Source organism: Talpa europaea (assembly GCF_964194135.1).
Source record: "Talpa europaea genome assembly, chromosome: 5".
In the NCBI taxonomy this organism is placed as follows: Eukaryota; Metazoa; Chordata; class Mammalia; order Eulipotyphla; family Talpidae; genus Talpa; species Talpa europaea.
In genome coordinates, this window is record NC_140071.1 from 7,042,637 (window position 1) to 7,059,769 (window position 17,133).

The 17,133-nt window shown below is 42.4% G+C and overlaps 1 protein-coding gene across 1 annotated transcript in view; it reads right to left on the reverse strand.

Moving 5' to 3' along the window:
• The window catches only part of MARCHF11 (membrane associated ring-CH-type finger 11), a gene marked incomplete at both ends in the record, with an annotated part of 94,471 nt that overhangs the window by 13,600 nt on the left and 63,738 nt on the right, over nucleotides 1-17,133 (reverse strand). Inside the window, one exon of the mRNA XM_084233893.1 lies at nucleotides 9,084-9,276. Coding sequence (XP_084090019.1) covers nucleotides 9,084-9,276 — 193 coding nt within the window. The remainder of the gene's footprint in view (nucleotides 1-9,083; nucleotides 9,277-17,133) is intronic.

A 17,133-nucleotide genomic window follows, 5' to 3' on the forward strand; every position in this document is an offset into this window, starting at 1 on the left:
TCTGGCTTACACCCCAGTTCTTTTCTGCATAATAAATCTTTAAAAAACAAAAAAAGAAACTAACTTCAAACTTAACTGTGCATCAGAACAGCTCTCACAGACTGCTTCCTAGGTTCGAATCCTCACTTTGATGACCTACTAAATTCTTGTTTATCACTAAGACTTTATTTTCAGTTAACCAAAATAAATTTTCACGAAATAGTATTCTTCTTTCCACTCATTTCAAAATGTAGATGTTACTCTTCTATCGCGGATATAGAAAAACAGGCAGCAGCCCTCCGCCCTCCCTGCGCCCCCTCACACTCTACACACTCTCTGTCTCTATCCTGAACTCTATCCATGGGACAGGGTCAACATTCAAAGAATTTGAGTCAACAGATGACATGACTGCAAGCCCACATCACTTCTCATGGAAGAAACAGAAGTCAACGATAATAAACTACTTGATCTGCTGCTCTGATAATTATGTCAATACAGCTCCAAAAAAACTTGAACTTTTACAAGGTCAAACAAGGCTTAGATTGGGTTTTCTCCCCAGGAGGCGGCCTAAAGAGTTAATTAGCCGTGACCATTGCAGGCACAGCACACAAGATTCCTTCTATTTTATTCCCTGAGGTTTTAAAGGCAGCAAAATCACTAATAACCCCCCATGATAATAATCTTTAGAGAAATTGGTAAACATCAGTATGATTAAGGCACAGACAAGCCTGTAATTTGTACCTTCAGAGTAAAGAGATAATAACTGCCTACTTCTCAAAGCGTGTGAAAGATAAAGATTTGTTTTTCCTCTAACAATTCTGTATTACAAAGGGCTACTCTGCCTCTCCCCCCCAAGGGCCAAATGGAATGTGCTCAGATATCACAAGGGCAGAGGATTCAGCCGGGATGGTTTGGGGGGATGGATGCCCACTGGTATCTCAAATGGACCACTTGTCTCAGACTCTTTCCAGTGCAAGTGTGGGGTTTCTTAGGTATGAAGCATGCTAAGATGTTCTGAAATCAGAAATGATGAGTGGGGCTGGTCAAGGAATGGTACTTTAAGAAATGATTTCAAAGGCACAAGCACAGCATGTAAATTAGGTGGCAGTAACTGCGAGGATTAACAACACCCTGCCAGCCTGGCCAAACTCACAACCCAGTCCTGCAACTGGGAGGGAATCTGAAGGGAAACCCATAGGGCTCTGAGCAAGATGAAGTAGTAGATGAAGTGGATGAGTAGATAAAGGCCTCTGTTCTCCCTGTACTTCTGTTCTCTCTGGGCAAAAGTCTCCTAAGTAAGCAAATGAAGGATGTAAGCCCCAATCAAATTATAGATCAGAAAATGGAAGCATTTCCTGGAACAGGGGTAGTTGATGGTCGTCTTATGTCTGTAGGGAAAACTGTGATATGAAGATTCATAAAGGAAATACTGGGCTAATCAACTTTCCTAGTTATTAGGACAAACAGTTGTGCTCTGTGTTCACATGCCCGATGACTCATGCAGACTGCTCCACATTAGCGCTTCCTGTGAAACTCAGCAAGAGACAATGGCATCACCACTCCCCGCAACCCACCTTCACTGGAGCCCAAAGCGTCAGCCCCAACCTTTCAGGGTCCCTGCGTCCCTGCTCTGTGGCTGAGCACCCAAACCCTGTTTTCCTGAGTGAACCCAGAAGCTCAAGTTCCAGACTTGGGGGTGGTGATGGGCAGGAGGGGAATGGGGTGTGATTAAAAGTTGTGATGAAAGAGATCTGCTTTCCATAGATTTGAAGTCTTTTCATCACACTTGTTGACATTTTGGGGCGGACCACTTTGCTTATGTGCCCAGAGAAGATGGACGGGGTGGGTGGGGGATGTCGGTAGCTGTTCGACAGCATGTTCTCCAGCTCCCCCAGAGGAGGTGTCTGCAGGTGGAGGTGGTCCATGTCAGAGCACACTGGACTCTGTAGCTCTGCTCACCTAAGAGAGAGTCAGGGGGAGCTCACCCTACCAGACATCCTCACCCCTCCCCTAAGGACAGGACCTACCAGGGCCACAGGGTGTGCAGTGGGCAGGACTATTCTGTTGGGGACTTAGAATGTTTCACCTGGAATTACCCGATAAATCCTGTATTTATCCATACACTATTTTGCAGCTGAAAAAAAAAAATACTGTGTCTCTCCAACGACCCAGGAGCTGCGCATTTCACAAATCTTGCCAATGGTGACTCTTCCAAGCACACGTGGCCACATGGTTGATGAGCCCGCGGCAGTGGGAGCCCCCCAGGCTCTGCTGGGGTCTCCAGCAAACTCATCTTTTTCTGCTCTAAATTATGGCATGTTTCAAATTCCAATGTTAATCCCTTTCTAACTCTTTCAGTAAATATGTTTTTCACCTAAAATACATGAAGGGATATTGTCAACTTCTGAATCACACTGGGACATGCCAGAACGCATGGAAATTTTTAAACAAGAGATAATTGAAATGTCTTTTATATTTTGCTTGGAATGCTGAAGAATTTTTTTTCTGAGCAGATTTACTTTCTTAATTATGCTTTGCTTATGCTAATTGGCTTATATTTGTTGAACCTGAGCCACAGGAAGGCAGATGACCTAGAAGTACTGTTGTGGGGTGAGGGGGCTCCCTGGTGGGGCAAGGGGTTAAGTCTCAGCATTATTAAGCTGTCCACAGCCTCTGCAGCACAGTTCGATGCCCAGCCAGGGAGCTACGCACATGGCGCTGCAGACCTCTCCTGTCTCCCTGCTGCTCCCCTCAGCAGTGGATTTCAGTCAATCTGCCTGTTCTGCTCCTCATTCTGTCTCTGGTAAATCCTCTCACCCCCCGACCCCCCACATCTCTGACCTGCACCCCAGCTCTTGTATGCATAAATAAATAGATCTTTAAAAAATACTATTTCAGGGGAAAACAACCCCAGCATTTAATAGACAACTGGTCACCCTTGATGGGAAGAGCTGGTTGTAGAACTTCTTCACTTTTGCTCCTATGGCAGCATGGAATAAAAAAGAGTTTGTAGGGCCTCCCCGGTGGCGCAGCAGTTGAGCGCTGGGTTGAGAAGCTGCCTGCAGCCTCTGCAGCCGGTTCGATCCCCGGCTGCTCCCCGGCCACCAGAGGAGGGTCCCACATGGCGAGCAGACCTCTCCTGCCACCCGCTGCTCCCCTCAGCAGTGTCCTTCGGTCCTTCTGCCTGCTCTGCTCCCCGCTCTGGCTCTGGTGCATTCTCTCACCCTCCCGCGCTTCTGACTGTACCCAGTGCATGTATAAAACAAACAAACAAACAAATAATAAATAAGACATGCCTCTGGAAAATTAAAAAAAAAAAAATTTCAAAAAAAAAAAAAAGAGTTTGTATGGCGTTTCATGTCAATAAAATGTTAAATCATGTTCTACTTATAGCTGCTGCTCTTGGGAGAAAAATAGCAAAGGGAAGCAAAAGCAAGAGAAAAATACTACCTTTACTTTAAAAAATGTAAACATATGTCTGGCATAATCGATCCAAGACCATAGGAATAGGTTGTATTTATTTATAATGAAATAATAAATTCTATGTCCTATGATGAAATGCAGATATATTACTAAGTGGTTACTCAACATGCTTTTTGTTGTTTATTGGTTTTGAGGTTTTGTTGGTTTTTTTTTTTTTTTTTTGGCTATGCACAAGTAGCTTTAGCTAGGTAAGTTATCAACTATGAAGAACAGACTTTTTTAAGGGTTATAATAATAGCAATAAGAATTCACATGAATTTTTAAATAATTATTTAGATTTAAAATATAGGGAAATAAAACTTTATGTTGGAGACTATGAAATTTTTGCCGAAGGAGCATTTTTCCCCAGATGGGCCACAATCGTTGCGGGAGGGAGAAGATATTTTCATTGGATCCTCACTCGAGAAACTCTCAAGTTATTTTTTTTTTTAATTCCCCAACCTCTGCAGCTTTTAAAAACATAAGCAGTCATATTATACCTTATTTCATAATTTCAAAGGATCCTTGGAAAATATTTTTGTTCCTGGTGGTACACAGTGTGTGTGCCCGTGTGTGTGTGTGCGTGTGTGTGTGTACATGTATGCACATGTATCTCCTCCATTCTACCTGCTGGTGCTTCAGTTTTAGAAACAGAGTAATATGGAGAACAAGCAATACCAGAATTGGTACTTTAGCCACAGAGCCAGATGACAGAGGGAGGCAATTTTTCTTAAAGCAATTTCAGGGAGCACTTCTATACACAAAAGCAAGTGGTTGAGGGGTGAAATCCTCTCAGTGTTAACAGTATAATAGAAGAATCTGGCCCCAGAGCTCCAAATGAGCCAAGCACACAGAGGTTTTGAGAGGCAATGATCTTTAATCTCTGTCACCCCTGCTGGATCTCATTTACAGAAAGTGGAGAGTTTACAGTGCAGATCCAGCCAGTGTCCCCACACAACCACCCCTGGGGTCCCCAGAGAAGCCAGGCAGGTTGAGCCTCGTCACTCGCATTTTCTGAGATAAAGTAGCCCTATAAACCTAAATAGTTACACAGTGGATTTTACGAAAAGCATGCTAGTGGTGTAGATATAGATTAAACTACCAGGTCAAAGATCTCCACATTGGTCAGGGTGTGGGGAAGCCAGGATTCCCCCATATTGGCAGGAGCATAACCTGGCAAAGCCTTTTCAGAAAGCAAATGCAACGTGTGATCCCCACTCCACCCAGATTTCTCGCTTCTCGGAATCTTGCCTTCATCAGTACTCACATAAAAGGATCTTTCTCGACATTGTTTCTAAAGCCAAAAAGTGGTCGCAATGTAGGTATCCATCAGAAGAAAGGTTAAAAAATATCATATTTTTGTTCAAAGAGGAAAATCTCTCTAGATCATGTTGTTGAATGAAAAGGTCTATCTGTTTAACAATATGAAAAGTACTGAGAAGTACTATGAGAAATTTATATATTTGTTATGTGAGAAATTATATAACATATATAAAGGAAGCTCCCTCCAAAATTAATTATATAAGAAATTAAATACTTGCTTTTATATAACTGTAAATTAAATACTTGCTTATATGGATGTAGACGGAATGAAAAAGATTTTGAGGATGTAGAGCGAAATGTTGAGAGGGGACACTTCAGCACAGGTAATGACCAACGGAAAGGGCACCCCAAGTGAAATGGTCCTTTGACAACTAGATGTTTCCATTTACAAACACAAAATATGCTCTTTGCTTCAATACGTATATATTTATATTATGTGAATTTAAGAAAAAATTTAAAAATAACAGAAGTCAATCCAAGTTTAAAAATGTTTGTAACCATAACTGGCTCTTCTCTTAGTCTCTCAGGAAAAACCAAAATCTTTTCCAGACGAGGATTTGGCACTTGTTTATAGTGTTAATGAGATTAGGTCTAGGACTTTCCATTTCCCGAATCCCACCATGTAACTGGGTTTTAGTTTACGTTGGTTGCTTCTAGAAAAAACTGAACTCACCTCAGGTTCTACAAGACACTAAAATGACTCGGGACCTGCCCTTATCTTACAGATGCAACTTAATCCAATGGCCCCTATTTTCATGGCCCTCCCCAGGCCCTCAACCGTCAGTGAATATTCTTCAGTGGCACAAATTCCACCGAATCCCAGGACCAAGGGAAGTAATAACCTTTGTTTCCAATGTGCAAAGTATGGAGTTTAACACTCGTCATTCTTGGGTTTACTAGTCTCCCTTTGTCCACAGGCCAAATCTTTTTCAGAAGGAGTTTGCTTTGGTTACTATTCTTACGGTCCCTGGTCTACAACACCTTGGTGATTTAAATCCTTTATGTTAGTTTTCCTGGTGCACAATCATAGCCTAAATGCCCCCTTGTTCAATGTTTAAGAGAGCTCCCCCAAATACATTATAATACAAAGTTATCTCTCTTTGCACTGATTTCCTTAAGATGTGGCTTCCTTGAATGTGTCTCTATTGACCTCTTGACCACACCACACTCTTACCCTTAATACCCTTCTCTGAATCCTTCTGAACTCACCTCCACTTTACTCACCTCTTGTGGAAAAGTATCCTTATCACTTTGGTAATACAACCTGTTTTTACAGATGAAGTGAAACTTGCTAATCAAACCCTTAATCACCAGTCCATCATCTGGAATCTATGCTGTCCAATATGGTATCCACTAGCCACCATGACTACTTAAGTTAAATTTCAATTTATTTCAATAAATTTAAATTAAAACTTCAGTTCCTCATTCTCACTAACTACATTTCAAGTGCTTAGCGGGCAAATGTCACCACTTGCGGCCCACCACACTGGCCAGCACAGACTCACAGCCTCTCACCACTGCGGAAAGCGCCCCTGACAACCTGGTCAAGGTATTTCCACAATACTAGTGCCTAGACCCTTGGGAGATTCAGAGCATTCATTGCAAGAAAAAGTTGAATCTTGGAAAAGAAGGAAATGCATTCATCAGCAATGAATGGAGGTGACAAACTCGCCGTGTCTGCAAATATGTAAATAAATCTCCCCAAATAAATAATTTTCTACTCATCTTTAAGTTCCTGTTTAACAATTCCAAGAATAACTTCTTCTTAAGCACAATATAAACTGGCTGAATGATTTGAGTTATAAAATAATCTTTTAAGGATTAAAAAAAAAATTTGTTGTTGTTGGTAAGAACGTCAACGAAGCTGCTGACCTGTTCCTTTGCGTTTGGTTGTATAAACAAGTTTGAAAATCCTGGATGAACAGGAATGTGAGAAAGTTTCCAACGACTTTAAAGCCCTCTGAATGAAGAAGCAATCACCTTCCAATGATGACAATCATAGCCTGCCTGGCGTACAACATCCCACCACTGCCCTGCCCCCTCCAACCACCATCCAGTCAGCACATCTCCATAACTACCCACCCACACACCTCTTCTTCCGGTCCAGCCAGGAGCATCCCAGGGGCAGGCAAGTAACAAACTCTTACTGGTGTTCCCAGTATCGAGTACTGTGTCTGATCCAGAAAGTTCTCTGTAAATATGTACTGAACTCAATTTGAGCCAACTGGACGCAACGCTGTAAATCTGCTTTTCTCTCTCATTGTGAATCCAAGTCTTGCAGTCAAAGACTTTCAGGCATAATCGATGCAATCCACTTGGTGACTGTCCACATTTGAATTAATTTGAAACGTTAACAGGAGCTATTACCAGTTGGCTATTGAGAACTTTCTTGATTACAGTGATTTCCCAATTTCTGGGGAAAAAATAAGATTTCCTCTGGGCCAAAAGAGATTAGTACATGACTAATCTGCCATTTAGAGTTGAAAGATCATTAATTCATAAGTGTGTGCTTTTAAAGCCAGAGTTCTAATAATTTTGATTAAAGATTTGGCTTTAACCATCTAAATCTAAAATATAGTAGCTCAGTACTAAGTACAAGTTGTGAAATTCAGGAAAATGATTTCCTAAGTAGGGAATCTACTTTCCTTCTTAGCGCTCTAGTGAGGTCAAGAAAATGCACTTTCTCTCCTCCACGTTGGGTCTTTTGTGTCTCACCCCCTTTTGCTATCAATAAAACAGCACATTTTCAAATATTGGTTTTGAAAGACAATAAACCTCTGAATTTGTTGAGGGATTTGTAGAATAATTTTATGATTCGTCCTCATTTAGAGCAATACCCTCAAGATCATATATGTATAGGTTTAGATGCATTATCCTTACAGATGCATTATCGCATTGAATGCAAAATGTTTATATACGTGATTAGCCCAATTATTCAGGCAACATCTGCTCAGCTTACATATTATCCAGGACATTTCTCTTCCTTCCCTTTTCCTTGCTGGCCTGCCTGAAATTTAATCATTTTCTTTACAATGAGTCATATACTAGTGACAAGGGAGGGAAGAAGAAAAGGAGAAGAAATCAGGCTGATCACAATTTAAAAATTTATGGAGTTCTTTAGAAAAAAAGTGACTGTGGATATTAAAACTGCTAGTCAAATTAAGATTCTTGCGAGTACAGACATTAATTGAAGTGATTTCAATAATGTCAATGTTTGTGACTTATTCAAATATCTTTATTCTACAACATCCAGTCAACATAATTCTTTCATGATCATTATTTCATTTATTTTATCCTGTGTGCCAGAGATTATTACTCCCCTTTTTATAGGTGAGGAAACAAGGATATGGGGGTGAAGGTGATCTGTCCAAGCAGAGGCTGGGACTAGAAGCCAAGTTATTTGATCCCAAGTTTATCACCCATTCTTTATGCACATCCAAACCTCAGTGGGCTAAGAAAACAGCAGGTCGGGGGTGGGGCTGGACAATTTCTAAAAACAATGCTGCGGATGTCTCTGCAGGTGCCCCATGGACCACACAGCTTTGAGCTGGAGCTACCTCCTTTGGCTGAAAACCCATCAGAGCAGGGAAAGTCTACTGGCTGGGTCACTGCCCTCTCCACCCCCACCCCAACCCCACTGTCAGTGGGTCACCATTAACGGTGTCTGCGACTTGTCACACCTACCACATGTGATGTAGGAACCGACTTCCATTTTCTCCAAGTGTTAAAGAAACCACAGGTTGATCAAGTGAAATGTACAAGTCACCTTTTTTGTAGTGTCAGTGTAAGCTAAAGCACTTGATTGCGTTTCTCTTCCAAGTTACTCGATTTGTTAAGTAAACCAAAGGGCATGGGGCATCCAGCGAAACTATCCCCAAGCCTCTTAACATTCCAAGGACCCACTTAAGGGTCCCACTTATGATGTAAGACCTCCGGGGTCTCTTCCCTCCTCCATCCACAAGCTCTCCACCAGCACTAGCCAACGCTTTCCCAGCTTTGTAATGAGTCACTGATTTGCTCTTATTCCCTAGAAATAAATGGCAGTCCTGACCACCCTCACCAACCATTTCTTCAACTAATTCCTTCCATTTCATTGCAAAATGGGTCACTTAAAATGGACGTTACCCTGTTACTTTTTTCAGGTGACCTGGGAATACAGATGCCAGGCTTTGTGTGACACCCCTCCCCACCCCAAGAGTGAAGTAACTGGCAAACCAAGATCTTGCGAACCACAACATTCTATGTTAGATCCGACTATGCAGAACAGCTGCAAGAAAGGGATTACTGACAGTGGTTAGCGAGGAGCATCGTGGTCTTACCTATGCACACTAGATCCATAAAACCATACATTCCATAGCAGATCTGAAAAAGGATGTCCTTCCTCTGCCACACGGCATAGGGGCTGAAGGCTGACCAGAGGAGCCAGGTCACACTCGCTATTAAGAACAGGGATCCTAGGATTACAGCAATCATCTGAACTTTCTCAACCAGTGTTATAGAAATGCTTTGCCACTAAAAGAAAAACAGAGGCATGTAAGAAAAAGGTGCTGTGGATAATTAAAAAAGGAAAAAAAAACATTTTCAGCCCCATGTTTCTCTTCATTAGACCCTTTCAATCTGATCACCCCCAAATTAATTTTTCCATTTCATCCAGACTATACAAAATAGACAAGCAGATAAGGATTAATGAATTGCTTAACTTCATTATTTTCGGTAATTCACCATTCTGCAGGTTTAATCTAGTTTTATTCCAGATAACAGTACAGCGTGTGAATGGCTATAGAATATTTAGTTCCTGGGAATCACATTATCTTTCACGCATGCATGAAATTAAATATATTCTGACAATACGTGATGAGGACTTCTCTACTTGGAAATTTATTTCATTCTTAACACGTTCGGTTAATGATAAAAAGGGAATCATCTTCTGATTTTAGCAAAAAATATAAAAAATAAATAAGTGATATAAGAACATCAGCAAAAGAATCGTTTAAGGTAATACACAAGAATAATTATAAAGGAACTACTCATTGCATATTTGTTATTGGTGCATTTTTTATATTCAAAAAGTACTAACTTTTCATTACCTAACAGGTAATCCATGGAGTTATTTTTGTCAAGATTTAGAATTTGTACACAAATCAAGTATCTTTGAAACTCACAAACTGTACGAGCCCACACTTTTTGAAGGGGAGAATACACAATGTCCTAAGTATCAATATATTTGAGAGGATTTACAGCACAAGTGGGCAAACATTTTTCAAGGGTGTTATCAACTTGAGAGAATTAATTAGTTGTGTTCTCACTTTTGCATTATTGAGACAGTAACACAGCTAGAATTCTAATGTGGTTTGCCCGTAAACAATGAAACTGGAAACAGCCCGCAAAATCTCATTCTGGATGGAAGAGCCCAGGTTGTTGCAATGCAAGCTTGTCAGAGAACGCCTGATCTACTTAATAACCTGCAAAGCAAATGAGCTCGGACCCTCAGCATCTACTGGATGAATCTGGCATGTCCTTAAACTCTTTACTTACCATAAGTCCAATAAAAATAACCCAATGGCAGGTCTACCCCTCCCTGTCACCTCCCTCTGTCCCTCATTATCTCTCTGTCTCTCTCACCATCAGTAATTCACACACAACATATTAATAAGCATGTGACCTTGCATATTTGTGCATACAGTTAAGTCCATACTTGTTAAAGATTAAATATCAAAATGCCTTTTAAGTAAACACTTGGTTCTCTAACATTATTACCTTTATTTTTCTTTTAAAAAACAGAACCAAAGACAAAGTTTGCTGGAATTCTACAAAAACAGTATTTCCAATTGTTTAACACAAAGATTCATTTCTTGAAAAACATGTCTTACTTGTACAATTCTGGACAAGTAATAATTAAACTAGTCAATATTATTCCACATTATGTGTGAGTCAATGGCATATCTCAAGCATGTACTGAAAGTGCTTTTTGCTAACTTTCTGACCTAATTATAGTAAATGCATGAAGTTCAAACTGCCAGGCATTTGAAATTTAAGTCATTTTAAAGATTAATTTTGATGTTCATTAAAATCTGCATTAAATACAAGATAGAAAGCTTCCAGCTAACATCCATCCTAGGCAGATGCTATCATGCCCATAGGTACCATGTTACCTGCTGACTATTTATCAACCACATCACAAAGATGAAAACAAAACAGACTTTTAAACCCACGAGGCAGCATGGCCAACCTCTGTGTGTCTCACATTCAGCGGCTGAGTCATGTATTGCAGAATGCACAAGCCTGGATCAGAGAGGGGTGGGCAGTCAATGGTGAGTGCAGAGTCACCGAGAATGGTCTTTATCGATACCTATTTTCCTTTCACTGGTAATCTTTTATGTTTCCTATTCATTATCTGATTTTAGTAGAGAGAAATCTGGACCCTCGATATTAGACAAGTCATATTTAGCTGCTCTGAGGTTTACTAAGTAATTGCCCCAAGGCTGCTGCCTGACAATTCAGTGGCAATATGGCGACCGTGGGCACAGGCCTCACTGCACGGCTGGACTTGGGTGGACAGATGGGGGTGGCTGAGGTGTCTCCTGGGACAGGGAAATGGGGGTGGTTCACGTCTCAGAGGGAGCAAGATGCCAGGGTGGGGCTGGGGGGTGTCTCACGACACATGAGGTTTAGCTTGCTCCTTGGCAGGGAAGGCGACAAGGGAACTTTCACACTTGTGCGGAAGAAGAAATATTGATGCTTCAGGTTTGTGTTGATGACTCAGCACTCGAAATAGTTGAACCCTCAAATACCTGGCAGTTTGGGATCAATGTGTTTATAATTATGTCAGGACAAATAAGGGGAAGAAAAAGAACAACTCTTTGATGGCTATGCACTGGGGAGCTTTGTTATTTACTTTTATCACAGCAACTACTTTTTGTTGTGGATAGGAGCCATTTGAGGTTTTGAGCTTACTTTCAAAGATGGATAAACTGTGGACATCTATCGTGGGTTCCCGGAAATTGCTGGGCTTTTATCACTCGGTTAATAATATAAATACGCAAGCATGTCAGAAAGGGCATAGATGTTCTTCCTATACTGATGAACCTTAAAATGAACACCATCTCTCTGAATAGCTAATGAGGACAGACCATTATTGAAACCCAAATGATTAAACTGATTATGAACACTAATATCATCTTGGTAATTTCTTTGCCTGCTCCATACTGTTCTTCCTTAATTTTACCATTATGTGCAAGCATGGTCTTGCGCGCTTTCTTCTCTAAGAAAAATGCCACTTTCCACCCGCAGGGAGCCCGCCCCCCTCATCCTGCCTGGAAGGGGCTCATTATCTAAGGCTCAGCCTGAGCTGTCTTAATGGACCATTAGTTCGGACGATAACACAGAAGATTCTCAGGCACTTCTTTTCCACCCCAGTGGTCTCCAGGGCCTGGATTTCAGTTTCTAAAATATTCTGAACCTTGAATAAAACTTGTCAACTGTCAAATATACTTTTCTCCTGTAAAACTTGGTATTGAGATATTTTTTTCATGTACATTTCCCCCCCAAGTTTGAAAGGGGGAGTATTACAACAATAACCAGACTGGCTCTAAGTAATGTCCATGATACTTGAATGTGTGGACTCTTACCTTCCTGGAAAGACACTCACCTCTATACAAAGTTTTGGGGCTACTTTTTCTAACAAAAGTGGGAAGGGTTAGCTCCTCCTCGGCAAGTTCCTCACATTCAGCACACCAGAAGAGCAAAGAACAACCACAGCCTCCGTTCACATAAGCTACTGTGTGAGGACTAATGGTGCCAGGCACTATTCTAAGCGGTTACACATACTGACGTATTGAATCTCCACAACTTTGAGGGAGGTACTATGATAGTCCCCAATTTACCGATAAGTGGCCTGAAGCAAAGAAAACCAAACAATTTATCCAAAGTCACAACCTCTGACTGCAGCTGGTATCTGAGAGCTCGGGCAGGCTGGCGCCCAGGCTCCCACCCTGAGTCTCTGACCTGCGCTGCATAGTGATTCTCCTGGGCTCTGGGAATGATGATGTAGACACGCCCACAGTATTTTGGGGGATAAAGGCTTCAAATCTGTCCTCTCTGGGCTGCCTGCTGGACCACTAGCTGTGAGCCACTGCCTACTCGTCTGTGGGGCGCCCACGTCTGCATGCTTAGTGACGGGGGGCTCCCCCGCTGGGCTGGACTCTCAGCTCCATCAAGGAGAGCTACGGGGCAGGGCAAGGGGCACCTCAGGATCCCCCAAACTAGGGCTGCCCTGTTATAGGAGAGTTACATGTTTGGCTTAGCCCATGTGCCCGGAGCCTGGCACACAATTTCCACAGGGCATGTGAAGAGGGAGGGAAGAACTGTGAGGATGAGAGGGAAGAACAGGAAGGGGAGGGAGGGAGGGACCACTCTTAATTTGGTTTCCTTTTATTCCTTTCATCCTTTTACTTATTTCCTCTTATTCTCCCAAATGCCATGTAGTTTACAGTGACCCCTCTGAGGTAGCACAGGGGCTGCAGCGCTTCCTCCCCATCCAGCATTTCTGAAAAGCAGCCGTGCACGTTTCAGAACAAAGCCACTCAGACCCCATCAGTTTACCTCACCCAGGTGCCATCAGCCCTCAAAGCCCAGCTCAGCTCGCAGGAGGTTGGGGGTCAGGTGCTTCTGATAAACAAAGTTAGTCAAAACTCATTATCCCAATTGGCAAATTCCTGCCTCTTTGTTAAACAAACGGGCCCAACCCATTCTCTCCTCTGTAAATTTCTGCTCCTTTTGGTAAACAAAAGTGCTCAAGACTGATTCAGTATCCATCTGCGAGCCCCTGGCCCCTCAAACTAAGCAAGTATCAGCACCTCAAGACCCCAGGTGGGGTCCTCCTCTGAGCCCGCCTCCCCAACCTCAAAGGTGCACCATCACCTACAAAGCGTCATTTCTAACTCATTCCAAACTCGCTACACTGACTCCCACATGAAGTCTTTAATGTGTAGAAGTCAAGAATCTCGGGGCCTGGGCCTCCCCGGTGGTGCAGCGGTTGAGCGCTGGGTTGCGAAGCTGCCCACAGCCTCTGCAGTGCCGGTTCGATCCCCGGCTGCTCCCCGGCCACCGGAGGAGGGTCCCGCATGGCGCGCAGACCTCTCCTGCCGCCCGCTGCTCCCCTCAGCAGTGTACTTCGGTCCTTCTGCCTGCTCTGCTCCCCGCTCTGGCTCTGGTGAATTCTCTCACCCTCCCGCGCTTCTGACTGTACCCAGTGCATGTATAAATAAATAAATAAATCTTTTAAAAAATTAAGGAAAAAAAAAAGAATCTCGGGGCCCCTCTGCACCCTGGGCCCCAACACCTCTTTGCCTTTTCCTTCTCCAGCATGCAAGGCCTCTTCTCCCCACCTTCCCCGGGATGAAGCCTCCTGCGTCTATGATTGGCTCCAAAGCCAACTCGTCTGAAGAGTCTCCCTTCTCTCCATGCCCCTCTTGTGCACAGAACCCTTCTTCTGATCCCAGAACCCACTGTTTATACTTGGGGTTGTGTGGATTTCTTCCTCACTTGGATCTCAGATAGTTGTTTTTATCTCCAGGCTGTCCACGCGTTACACGTTTTATAACAGCAGAAGCTAAGCCTCAGCCCTCCGCATTTCTACTAAGCAGGCCAACACTCACTCAATGCTTGAAACGCTCCCGTATCCTGTCTTCAGTTTCCATCCTCTGTCTGGCTGCCAGGTTAACATTCTATCTTTGCCTCCAGGGTAGACTTCCAACTCTGACCAAACCTTCAGTGAGTAAAGAAGGGCGGGTTTAGGCCTCCCTAGTGACCTACGGGTTGAGTCGCAGCGCTACCATCACGAAGGCCCATGGCAACGGTCTGACTTCATCCCCACCAGGGAGGTACCCACATGGCGCTGCAGACCTTTCCTGTCTCCCCGCTGGTCCCCTCAGCAGTGTGTTTCAGAAGATCCGCCTGTTCTGCTCCCCACTATCCCTGAGGATTGAATCCTCTCACCTCCCTACCACCCAAGCTTAAGTTCTCTCCTAACATGCTTCTCTTACTCCTTCTCTATGCCTGCTTAAATCGACATATCCTATATCTGTAAGCAAAAAAAAAGTGGACATAATGTACCTACGTAAAGGTGGATGTGTATGTAGTGGGGAGAGCAGTGGGCAGGCAGAGAGCCGTACACCACAGCGCCAAGTCAATCTGCCCTGTAACTTTACAAACAGCTTCCTCAAATACTTCTTGAGTCTGAAAATCTCTGTTCATTAAGTGAATGTTAACATAAAGAAATACTAGTCAGCTGTCACGAAAGATAAACTCATGCCATTTGCAGCAACATGGATGGAGCTGGAAGGGATTACGCTCAGTGAAGTCAGTCAGAAGGAAGAAGAAAAATAGCAGATGATTTCGCTCATAGGAGGAATATAAGGGAACCAAATAAGGGATCAGGAAAACAAAAACAAAACTAGCAGCAAAAGATAAATCAGAGACAAACAGCGTGGGAGGGGAGGGAGAACAGAGGAGGGAAGAGCACAAGGGACTGTGGTGATGGTGCACGCGTGACTGGACGGTGGGAATTCCATAGGGATTACACGTGAGAGGCCCAAGGATGAAAGAAAGAAAGGAAAGGAAGGGAAGGAAGGAAGGCCATCTCAGGGAGTTACATCTCTTCAATTGTAATGGATAAAGTTTGGAAACAATTAAAGAAACTCCTATTGGACATTGTTTTACATTCTCTTTATACACAATCGCTGAGAGAAGCACCAGTCAGGCCCACCGGTCCTAAACAGACAGAGACCATGTAGGCGGCTCAGAACTGTGCATCCCTGTGGGGGGGTCCGTGTCAGGGTGGGACTCTCCATGAGAAATTAGATAACTACCCAGTCATCACAACACGCTGCTGTGAAACCATGGCAACACTCATTTTCCTTACCAATGCAAGCTAACTAACACAGGTTTACTGCTGCCTTCAGAGAAGAGGGATGGAAGGAAGAGGTAGGCATTTCCACTAGAGAACCCAAAGTCCCAAAGTCAAGGTGAGACCGACAGTCCCTCCCTGGTATAAATCACTCCAGCGGTAAGAGAAGAAGAACTTGAGAAAGGCATACGCTCCATCGAGCCTCCAGGAAGCTTTTTAGAATGATTTTCCTGTCATGCCATTGTCTGAAAGAGTTAATGGACCCTCTCAATTTAGAGCTCAATTTCCTCCCCGAAAATGACACGTGCTCAGAGAGAAAGAGGCTGAACTCGGAAAAAGTGGATTCACTCAGAGTGCTGTAAGTCATTCAGCCTGCAGGACTGTTTCATCTTTGTTTTTACAAGGCAGACCGGTTATGAATCATAAGCTAATAGATTTGTAGTACGATGATTTATAGCATGCAGCGTGACAGCTGGGATTACTTGCCAGAGTCACAGGCGGGAAGATCTGATCTGAAGAAGTGTCCTCTCCAGAAAAATGAATTTAGCTAAAACTTATTTTCAATCATCTTTAGATGGTGTTTAAATTGAACCACTGACGTTGGGACTGAAATGCTGGCAGAAGACATCACAATGTGTCATCAATTTGCCATGAGTACGCAACATTCAGTTAATTATATGTCCATTGTTTTTAGAGTTGTATCTATAGTTGCATATTAAAAGTGATTTTGTGGTTTGGTATGCATCTTCCCTGCTATAAAAGCATCTTTTCAAAAACTTATCTGAGCTGGAGATAAAAGTCAGGAAAAAAGGAAATTTCTTTGCCTCAGAAAGGTGAGATCTAAACAACCTAGAGAAAAAGATTAGGAAAGCATGGACCAGCTTCTTTGAAAAAAAATCAATGAAATTCCAGCAAGATTAACCAAGAAGTGAAAGAGGGGCTATAGTGACTGTTCCCACAGATGAAAAGAGCTGTAATATCATAATTAATTATGTCAATTAATTCAATAACAAAGAGATACTAAACAAATTCTTCAAAAAAAGCATAACTTACCAAAACTGACTCAAGTAGAAATGGAATGTATGAATAATCCTATATAAAATAAATTGAAATTTTCATCAAAAAATCTTCCACAAACCAATGAGCAAACACCTCCAGGACCAGATGATTTCACAGAACTTATCAAAAATTTGGACAAAATACCAATATTACCTAAAATTCTTTAGAAAATAAAGGATGGAACATCTCTCCATCCATTTTATGAGACTAGCAAAACTTTTATACCAAAACCTGACAAAAAAAAAAACATAATAAGAAAAATCCTAATGCAATATTCCTTATAAGCATATTTTTATCTTCTATAAAATATTAACAAATGAAATCCAGCAATATATAAAAAGAATAATGCAGCAAGAGTGAGTAGCCTTTTTATCTTAGGAATGCAAGGTTCATACATTCACATA